Consider the following 10953-nt stretch of genomic DNA (forward strand, 5'->3'; position numbering starts at 1 on the left):
ACAAGAGAATTTTCTTGTTAAACTCAACAGAAGTCGATCATCATTTCGCGTGAGACCATTTGACGGGTTGTCTGTAGCTTCCTAGTGGTGAGACTTTTCTACCAAGCATTTAACATACAAGTTAATAATACAACCTCTACTTGTTTGGAAGTATACAAGCAAACGGCCCACCAATCATAAAGACTTGTGGCACAGACTTTGACTCTTCAAGTCCACTACCACTACCTACCACTACCCTTTGTGGTATATTAACGGTACTGTTGATGATTGAGAATCTTTAATTTAGACCACACAAGCATTCAAAGTCTTTGATCCGTGAGAGAGAGAGAGAGAGAGAGACTTAAATGAAAACAAATTCAGTGTAATTGTGGCATAATTATGTGGCGTATGATGCTGAAATTCAGATTAAACAAATAAAATTGTTTGTAGAAAATAACAAAGCCATGCATAGGGAATGTTGAATAAAATTTTATAATTTTTATCATATTATCTTTTGCTGGCGGCTGTTTGGTTTATGTGTTTGGAAGGAGGCAAACCATTTTTTTTAAAGGAAAACTAACGAAAAGTTTAAAAAAAATTTAGTTTTAATGAAAAATAACAAATAAAAGTGTAGTGAATAGTACCAGAAAAAGGTAAAAATGTGGTTTTTCATTAAAAGTGAGCAGTACTGGGAGTGTTTCGTTAAAAGTCCTATTTATTTTATTATTATTTTTTATTTTTTAAATTTAGAGCATCTCTCGTGGAGTTCCTAAATAAGGACAACCACCACATTAAATGAGTATAAAACAAATACAATGATAAAATGAATCGGAAAGTGAGTCCCTAAAGTATAGGGACTCACCGGATAATTGGTATATGTACTAACATATAAGGACTGTGTAACATCCCACATCGACCAACTGAGAGGGGGTGATGTGCCTTATATGTACATGCTCCCCTCCCTATAGCACGAGACATTTGGGGAACTCACTGGCTTCGGAGGACTGAAATGATAGACTTGTTTTTGCAATTTGAGTGGAAAAGTTATACAAAAGTCTCCATTTTTCTCTCTCTTAAAGACAATTCAAATTTCTTCTACCACCGACCCTAGCCTTTGACTTGGGTGTCGGAGGCATCCACCCTTCCTTCCTTTCTTCTGTTCATCTATTTTCTCTCTTCTATGTTTCCTCCAGAGTTTTCTTAGGTTTTCTCTCATTTGCTCGCTCCCTATTTTCCTCCCTTCTCATCTCTCCTTCACCCTCTCTGCTTCCCTATCCTCTTCTTTCACCTTTCTTTTTCCAGTTTTCTCCATTCCTTTTTAATTCTCAGTTCTCTCCTGAGTTTAATCTCAGTTTTCCTTGAGTCGAGTCTCAACTATCTTGGGCTTCATGCCCCTTATTTGGCGCTTTTTGCATAGCTTTACTGATTTCTATCTTTTAATTTCCTTTCCCCTCCTCCCTAGCTGTGATATTGCATCCTTATCCCACCATGTGCTCTGATTGGCGGGCATTGTTCAGAAATTAGATATCAGATCCACTTCCCTCCCTCATTTCCCCTCCCCCAATCAGCATGTCGGATTCTCACCGGATAATTGGTATATGTACTAACATATAAGGACTGTGTAACATCCCACATCGACCAACGGAGAGGGGGTGATGTGCCTTATATGTACATGCTCCCCTCCCTATAGCACGAGGCATTTTGGGAACTCACTGGCTTCGGAGGACTGAAATGATAGACTTGTTTTTGCAATTTGAGTGGAAAAGTTATACAAAAATCTCCATTTTTCTCTCTCTTAAAGACAATTCAAATTTCTTCTACCACCGACCCTAGCCTTTGATTTGGGTGTCGGAGGCATCCACCCTTCCTTCATTTCTTCTGTTCATCTCTTTTCTCTCTTCTATGTTTCCTCCAGAGTTTTCTCAGGTTTTCTCTCATTTGCTCGCTCCCTATTTTCCTCCCTTCTCATCTCTCCTTCACCCTCTCTGCTTCCCTCTCCTCTTCTTTCACCTTTCTTTTTCCAGTTTTCTCCATTCCTTTTTAATTCTCAATTCTCTCCTGAGTTTAATCTCAGTTTTCCTTGAGTCGAGTCTCAACTATCTTGGGCTTCATGCCCCTTATTTGGCGCTTTTTGCATAGCTTTACTGATTTCTATCTTTTAATTTCCTTTCCCCTTCTCCTTAGCTGTGATATTGCATCCTTATCCCACCATGTGCTCTGATTGGCGGGCATTGTTCAGAAATTAGATATCAGATCCACTTCCCTCCCTCACTTCCCCTCCCCCAATCAGCATGTCGAATTCTCATCGAGGTTAAGCGTTGGGTATTTTACATACCCCTCAGGCTCACCTTCTTCCCATGTGTTACTTTGTTTGTATATATTTGTAGGAGTTTGTGAATGGGACTTGGATCTAGTGTCTTTCTCGGTTCGGAGTTCAGCTTCCTCCGAGGATATGACGGCGGTGGCGAACCTTCTTCCCATATGTTACTTTGTTTGTATATATTTGCAGGGGTTCGTGAAGGGAACTTGGATCTGGTGTCTTTCTTGGTTCGGAGTTCAGCTTCCTCAGAGGATGTGACAGCGGCTATGATGTGGTGTTTGCTGGTGGAGATTAGGTTTTTGATTCTTTTGTTTTATGTGGCATTCGGGCCTAAGCTTGTGTGGGTTTCCCATTGTATCTTGGGTTGTTGCTCTCATTTTGCTTGTGTAATGACCCGAAATTTCTAATTTGGAAGCTAATTACTAAGATAGGCCCAAAATTATTTTCTTAGCCAAAATTTCACTAAAAGAAAAATCTTTGGTATTTTATTATGGCTGCATTTAACCTCATTGTTAGACTGCCTACGTACCCCACTAGTAATTCACATTTCACTTCTAGATCAACATACTAAAATTTCATTTTGATCTAACGGTCGGATCTCTGCCAATCACAACATCAAGTGGCGGTCGACGTTTTATTTTATTTTACGAACTTACAAATACAATTCGGGAAGATCCATATGTCGGATTCCCAATCTGTAAGTTCCTAAGATCATCAAATATTACGTACTTCAATGTATCAAAGTTTGGTGACGATCCAACGGTTAGATCGTCGTTTCACAATTTGATCAGGAACGATATCGTAGTGAATTTAGGTTCAAACGATCAATCTACGTCATACGAATATCAAAACTAAATTCAGAACATCGAATTAGCCTAAAAATAGCATTGACGGCCCTCTGGCCACACATCGCCACACCTGCCGCTGTGGATGGCGGTCGATCGCCCCGACTCGTCGGAAAATTCCAAATATTTCTAAAAATTCTCAAAATTTGTAGAAATGAAGATCTTGAAGAGTAGAACAAACTTTATACATGCGGTCAAGTCCAATTTGGCTAGGAAAAGCTCCAATTTCACTCAAAACCCGCCGGAACCCTAGAAAATTGAATGGCCTCGATCCTCCACCATCGGTGCTCTGCCCCCCCAACCAAAGCTTGGGAAATATTCCTGGGTTCAAGAGAAGTCAACTCATGGTGGTGGTCCATGTGGTAGCTTCAGAAACGGCGGGAACTGCCGTGGGTGCCCTCAGACTCACCGGAGAGAACGGGGTTTGTTCTTCGTGAAATTGTGACCCACTGTCTTCAATCTTGGGTGGAACTGGAAGCTGGGATGACAATGAGTTGTTTGGGGGTAGTGGCGATGCCCAGTTCGCCAGGAGGACGCCGGAATTGGCATCGGGATTTTGCTATTTGGGTCGGGTCACGCAGGTTGAGGGAGACCCGGTTTCCCCTTCTTTTCTTTTATCCCATGTCTCCTTTCCCTCTTCCTCGTTGGGCCAAAAATCCCCATCCACCACTCTCTTTTCTTCCTTTCTCTTATTTTCTTTTAATCTGAGTTGTCCACGTGTCATCACAGATAATGCTCAAAATCTAGAGCTTCAAGATGAAGCAAAAATTACAAATACAACCCTCGTTTTAAACGTTAATAACTCTTTCGTCATAATTCCGTTTCACGAAGGTTTTTGCCTACGCACTCGTAGGATCGAACTCTATCCAATATGTCAAGAAATATAACAAAATACATGAGGATAAAATACGTCCTCGAAAAATTACGTTTAACCCCCCCATTAGGATATTTCTGTCATTTCCACTTGTCGAAAAAAAAAATTCACCTAGCCACATATTTTAAAATTTTCCAGGGTATTACAGCTTGGGCCTTTATTTTCTCTGTAGTTGTTTATCCTGTTCTTTTTGAGCCTGGTACTAGTTTTTTTATTGTAATGAAAGTTGTCTTCGTGATTAAAAAAAATGGAAAAGTTGGTAATGCAAGGATATCTACGTTTAGATGTGGGTAAAATGGCTGGGAAGTAAATATGTCCACTGCAAACTGCAAAGCAACAGCTTGCACTTTGTAAAACAATATTTATATATTACTCATGACTATACTAATTGTGGGTGTCATAACATTTTTTTTTTTTTGGTAAACGGGTGTCATAACAATTTGGAACTTAGCCAATGGTGGTATATCATTTTTTTCCCCAACTTGTCAATCCCCAGTCACCCTTGCCATCATAGATCCGCCCCTTTCCCCACTCATTGGTTTGGTGATAGAATATTGTCTCCATATTTCCTTTCCTTTGTTATCTGTATGCCAAAATAGATATTTGTGAACATATAGTAATAATAAAATTCTATCACTATAGAGTCAGAATGAAGTCAGAGATTTGTGTGAATGAAGCATCCTCCAACAACAGAACTACACTTAAAAAACTCAAGAACTTATTGAACACTTAAATATTAATCTATACAGTTTTTGATACATTATATTGCAATATCCCTTGACGCGTTTTCATGTTCTGAAAGCGTTTTATGACAACATGATTATCAATACCATCAAATGTCTCTCAATAACAATAATCATGTTATCATTTATCCATTGATCTCTTATTCGATTTCTCATTTAATTCTTCAGAAGTTTCATGGCTGAAAATGCTTTTCAACGGTGGTAGTAACAACTGGAAGAGTTAGTGCTAATGTCACAAGCAAATAAACCAGCTGATATTTTTGCAAGATATCCAATACCTTTTATACCGGAAAACTGAATGCTAAACCACATATCCACAATGTTAAGTCTGAAATTGAATCTTAAGTATCTCCTGCTCATTTATAGAGAAATCCTTAGAATAAAACTGAGCAAGACATAATTAAATTAATTATTAATTTAATTGTCATCCCGTGGGGTTTTGGGGGATGCAAAAAGTAGAATTATCTTAATTGTCTACCTATTTTTTCAAAGGAAAACTAATAAAAAGGGTTTGAAAACTTTGAGTTTTAACAATAAGGACAAAATAAAGGGTAAAGTTAAAAGTACAAGGAATGATTTTTTAGCGTAAAAATGTGATTTTTCGTTAAAATGAACAGTACTGGAAGTTAAAAAAATCTGAGTGGGTGTATCCGACCCTCCTAGGCCCATGATCAGAGCTTCAAAATAGTAATTTTTGTGTTCATATATTTTATGTTTCATATATTTTATGTTTTTTTTTTCTATGTAGAGGGAGTGGAAGATGACTATTTTTGGAAGGGGTGTGATATTCACACTCTTTTTTACTTCTCACATATCCTTCTAAGTTTCGGCCGTTGGATCAGATGAATTCAAGAAAATCAAAAAACATAAATTAACAAGAAATGTGTGAGAAGTAAAAATGAGTGTATGAATAACACACCCCTTTTTGGAATTCCAACAACTCCCACTATAAGAGAATGAGAGATTATATTCACATATCCCCAAATTACTTTCCCCATACCATTTTACTTTTATTCAATATTTTTTGATATTCTACACACCAGTAGCACTTGATAGAAAAAAATTAAAAAATTAAAAGGGTGTGAGGGAAGTAATTTAGAAGATGTGAATATAACGTCTCTAAGAGAAAAAATTGTTTCGCACATGCTAGTGTTCGTTATTGAGTGATAGCTCCCTATTTGGCTAGAAGATGCAATCTCGAGGCTTCCTCTCTCTAAGCTAGCAAGACGAGATCGGTATTTTCCTTAGTTACTAACAACGCATTTTCATATGTATAACTTTGTCACATCACAAGGGATTATTGACACGAAATATTTGCCACAACAAAGACACAAAGTGTAAGTCAATCTCAAAACATATGGCATATTATATAATCAAAAGTAATCCTACTTAGTTAACATCGATCAAATATTTACACCATATCAAACACGGTATATCATCAATCTCCAACACTGTAAATTAATACATGCTACCAACCAATCACAACCCCCAGCTAATACTGTCAACAAAGATCGTCCCTTGTGAGTTTGAAAGGTTGCTAAGTTTATAATTTAACATCTCAATTTTATAACCATATAACGAAAAATAGACGGTGGTAAACAAAAGCGGTGACATGTGACACAAAATCTTAGGCCAAAACCCAAATGCCACGTGTCACTCTTCCAAAACCCAAATGCCACGTGTCAATCTTCCATAGATGCACCCACCGTTACCTGACTTTTAATGATGTCCACTTGTTTAAATACTTGCGATTTCTGCGGAATTTTTGGGACTCCTTTACTTCCGTCAAATAACTACTAATATTAAAATCTTGTAAAAGGTCCATAATACCCTCACTCCAATGCTCTCAGATTTGACGTTGGGTTGCGTAATTAACACTAAGATGGAAAGGGTAAAGGGGTCCCGAAATATCATCAAATCTCAGCTGCCAGTCCCGAACACTCCACTGTCTCCCTCTAAACTCTCTGAAACTCTCTCTGAAAAATTTCTTGTTACATGGCGTCCTCTTCAATGGCAGCGAACGGAGTGCTCACGCCGCGATCGTCGGTGTTGCCGAACTCGAAGCAAACCCAGAACATCAGCCGCCTCTCCTTCAGCGGCTCTCATCTCTCCGGGACCAAAATCCCCGCCCCCAGCACCTGTATGAGGAAATGCCCCACTCACAGAGTCCCGCCGCTGGTTGTCTCTCCGAAGGCTGTTTCCGATTCCAAGAACTCCCAGACGTGTCTTGATCCCGATGCGAGCCGGGTAAGTGATTCATTTCTCTCCCTCTCTATCGCATTTGGTGCTTTTGTTTCTATGCATTCGCATAATGTGTTCTTGTTTGGATTGAAATTTTGGGAATTTTGTTTGTGTTAATGTGTAGAGTGTGTTGGGGATTATCCTGGGTGGGGGAGCTGGGACGAGGCTTTACCCATTAACCAAGAAGCGTGCGAAGCCTGCTGTTCCATTGGGAGCAAACTACAGGCTGATCGATATCCCAGTCAGTAATTGCCTCAACAGCAACGTGTCCAAGATCTATGTGCTGACCCAGTTCAATTCCGCTTCGCTCAATCGCCATCTTTCTCGTGCTTATGCTAGTAACATGGGTGGCTACAAAAATGAAGGCTTTGTTGAGGTTCTTGCTGCCCAGCAGAGCCCTGAGAATCCCAATTGGTTTCAGGTGATTAAAAAGCTTGTTTCAAATTGTGGGGTTGTGTTGGAATCGGGTTTCGATTGGTTTTTGAGTTTGGATTTTTGGTTTTTATTGGTTTTTGAGTTGGGATATTTGGTTTTGGTCTTTACAGGGTACCGCGGATGCCGTGAGACAGTACTTGTGGTTGTTTGAGGAGCACAATGTGTTGGAATTTTTGGTTCTTGCTGGGGATCATTTGTATAGGATGGACTATGAGAAGTTTATTCAGGCGCATAGAGAAACTGATGCAGACATCACTGTGGCTGCTCTGCCCATGGATGAGAAGCGCGCTACCGCCTTTGGTTTGATGAAGATTGATGAAGAGGGAAGGATTATTGAGTTTGCTGAGAAACCAAAAGGGGAGCAACTCAAAGCTATGAAGGTGAACGATCCACTTGCAGATTGTTTTTCATTATTTAGTACGTTACGTATGCGTTTCATTTTGAACTTCAAACGCTTGTGGGTTTAGGTGTGTGATTGATTATTGATGCAAGATGTTGTTTGTTATATAGGTTGATACAACTATCCTGGGTCTTGATGATGAGAGAGCTAAAGAGATGCCTTATATTGCCAGCATGGGTATATATGTTGTGAGCAAAAATATCATGTTAGATCTACTTCGAGACAAGTTTCCTGGTGCAAATGATTTCGGGAGTGAAGTTATTCCAGGCGCAACTTCCATTGGTTTGAGAGTAAGTTTTCATTCATATATTTTGTTCTGTAATTTCTATGAAAGATCAATCAAAAGAGGTGGAAAAGATTGGAATAGTTGTTGGTATTACATAATTGCAAATATCTTTCATTCGAAACTGAACAAATCCCTTTGTACTGAAAAAGATAGTATCCTAAATTGATTTTATATGGTCTGATAAATATTTCCCAGTTCTACACTTTCTGTCCCCTGCTACCCTTCATCCAGATATTCAGCCCCCGGAATACTAATTATTAATGCCTACAGGTTCAAGCTTATTTGTATGATGGCTACTGGGAAGATATTGGTACCATTGAGGCTTTCTACAATGCAAACTTGGGGATAACAAAAAAACCAATTCCAGATTTCAGGTACCTTTTATTCTATAACTTGTTTGTATTCCTGTTTTGTTTGGCCAATTCATATGTTATGCTCTCAGTTTGATCTGGATTTAGTATTCCGGCCTAATTTTGAACTTTATACTGTAGCTTTTATGATCGTTCATCCCCTATCTACACCCAACCTCGGTATTTACCTCCATCGAAAATGCTTGATGCTGATGTCACAGATAGTGTTATTGGCGAGGGATGTGTAATAAAGGTAAGTTCTTTGTAGAAACATTCAGCATTTTGCTAAATTGTTTCGTTATGATGCCACATCATAGTCCCGTGTTCTCTTCAATTTCAGAAAAACTTGCATCTATGTGCTATCGTTGCAAGAAACGGGGATCAGTATAACCTATTTCAGTCCTGCTCTTTAACCCAATCCTATCTTTTACATAAACACAGAACTGTAAAATTCACCATTCAGTCGTTGGACTTCGGTCTTGCATAGCAGAGGGTGCTGTCATTGAAGACACATTACTGATGGGAGCTGACTACTATGAGGTAAAACCTGCTGTAGATTGAGCACTTGCTGCGTTTTATTTTAAGTCAAGACATGACCGTATAAACATTTTTTGTTTGTTTTATAGAGATGAATGGACTTTCCTTAGAAATACTGTCATTGTTCATTTGACCTTTCTATGGGTTGGATAGATTATACTGATGCAACTGTTGTGATTGTCCCAGACTGATGCTGACAGGAGGTTCCTATCTGCGAAGGGCAGCGTGCCAATTGGTATTGGCAAGAATTCCCACATTAGGAGAGCTATAATTGATAAGAATGCGCGAATTGGAGAGAATGTTAAGGTAAGCATAGTATCATCTTAATATGATTTTTTTTCAGTTTTTTATTAATTTTAAGTCTAAATTTTATGGACAGCCAATTTGAAACTTCTTAAATGGATACAGAAAACCGCTTCCTATATGTACTACCTATTTCCCACTTACATTCAATGCAATGTCTGGTTCGACATACATTCAAATTAGAACTTTATTCTTCTTAGCTGATCACTCAAAACATTTTACATTTTATCTTTATGAAACTGACCATCGACGAGTATGAACTGCAGATTATCAATAGCGACAATGTGCAAGAAGCAGCAAGAGAAACAGACGGATATTTCATAAAGAGCGGGATTGTCACAGTGATCAAGGATGCCTTGATTCCTAGTGGAACAGTAATCTAGCCGCCTCCTTATTTTCCACTCGTTTAATGCCAAGAGCGAAGGTTCTTTTGAGTTACTGGGCTGAGATGCAGCTCTAGCAACTTAGCAAGTACTTTGAGCCGTTCTGTCTTCTCTTCATGTAATGTACATTTCACGGTACTACGATGTAGTTAATGAGGAAGAGACGAATTTGCTGTAGATGCTCAACTTCTATCTCAAATAAAGTTTTTTGCCAATTGTTCACTTCACATAGTGTTGATAGATGAAACTCAGGAAGGGGTAAATGCAAAGCTTAACCTTTGGAGAGAAGTGTTGGAATCTAAAGGTCTTCGCCTAAGCCGATCAAAGACAGAATATATGGAGTGCAAGTTCAGTGCAAATGGAGGCCAAAACGAGTTAGGGGTGAGGATCGGAGATCAAGAAATACCAAAGAGCGACCGTTTTCGTTACCTAGGATCTATCTTGCAAAAGAACGGAGAATTAGATGGAGATCTCAACCATAGAATACAAGCTGGATGGATGAAGTGGAAGAGTGCATCCGGCGTGTTGTGTGACCGCCGTATGCCACTGAAGCTCAAGGGAAAATTTTATAGGACGGCAATAAGGCCGGCGATGCTGTATGGCACAGAATGTTGGGCAGTGAAACATCAACACGTACACAAAATGGGTGTAGCGGAGATGAGGATGCTTCGTTGGATGTGTGGGCACACGAGAAAGGATAAGATTAGGAATGAGGATATCCGGGGTAAAGTAGGAGTAGCCGAAATTGAAGGAAAGATGAGAGAAAATCGGTTACGGTGGTTTGGACATGTGCAAAGAAGGCCTACTGACGCTCCGATTAGAAGATGCGACTATGGGACAGAGGTTCAGGGCCGAAGGGGTAGAGGAAGACCTAGGAAAACTTTGGAAGAGACTCTAAGAAAAGACTTAGAGTACTTGGATCTAACGAAGGACATGACACAGGATCGAGCACAATGGCGTTCTAAGATTCATATAGCCGATCCCACTCAGTGACTTGGATTTTCCAAGTCTCCAACCAAGAAGTTTTCCTCACTCGGGAAATTAAGGGAACACTACCCCAACCTACATGCTCCACTCAGAAAGCTTCAACATACAAGCTTCAACAAAAGAAAATTCAAAGAACTTAGCGAAGAAGGCTTTGGTGTATTTAACACAATACGTTGAAATGAAGGAAAGCTTATTTATTGATATCCCCGATAAGCTACAAATATGTACATATACATGAGTCAAAATAAACACACAAGAGGGAGCCTTCAC

At 39.3% G+C, this 10953-nt stretch overlaps 1 protein-coding gene across 2 annotated transcripts; it reads left to right on the forward strand.

Annotated features, from left to right (window-relative positions):
• Positions 1 to 6532: 6532 nt before the first annotated feature.
• LOC103405088 (glucose-1-phosphate adenylyltransferase small subunit, chloroplastic/amyloplastic) lies at positions 6533 to 9918 on the forward strand. Of its 2 annotated transcripts, none has more exons than XR_003770676.2 (9): positions 6533 to 7008; positions 7127 to 7423; positions 7548 to 7817; positions 7948 to 8127; positions 8394 to 8497; positions 8615 to 8726; positions 8814 to 9013; positions 9197 to 9316; positions 9580 to 9918. XR_003770676.2 is itself a non-coding variant. In XM_008344054.4 (9 exons), the coding sequence occupies exons 1-9, from the start codon at positions 6757 to 6759 to the stop codon at positions 9694 to 9696; spliced, it is 1551 nt and encodes a 516-aa protein (XP_008342276.2). In that variant the 5' UTR covers positions 6533 to 6756; the 3' UTR covers positions 9697 to 9918. The 2 variants fall into 2 exon arrangements, 1 of the variants encoding a protein (XP_008342276.2); XM_008344054.4 differs by having other exon boundaries at positions 8915 to 9013.
• Positions 9919 to 10953: the final 1035 nt, after the last annotated feature.

This window comes from Malus domestica, chromosome 17 (genome assembly GCF_042453785.1).
Source record: "Malus domestica chromosome 17, GDT2T_hap1".
Classification (NCBI taxonomy): domain Eukaryota; kingdom Viridiplantae; phylum Streptophyta; class Magnoliopsida; order Rosales; family Rosaceae; genus Malus; species Malus domestica.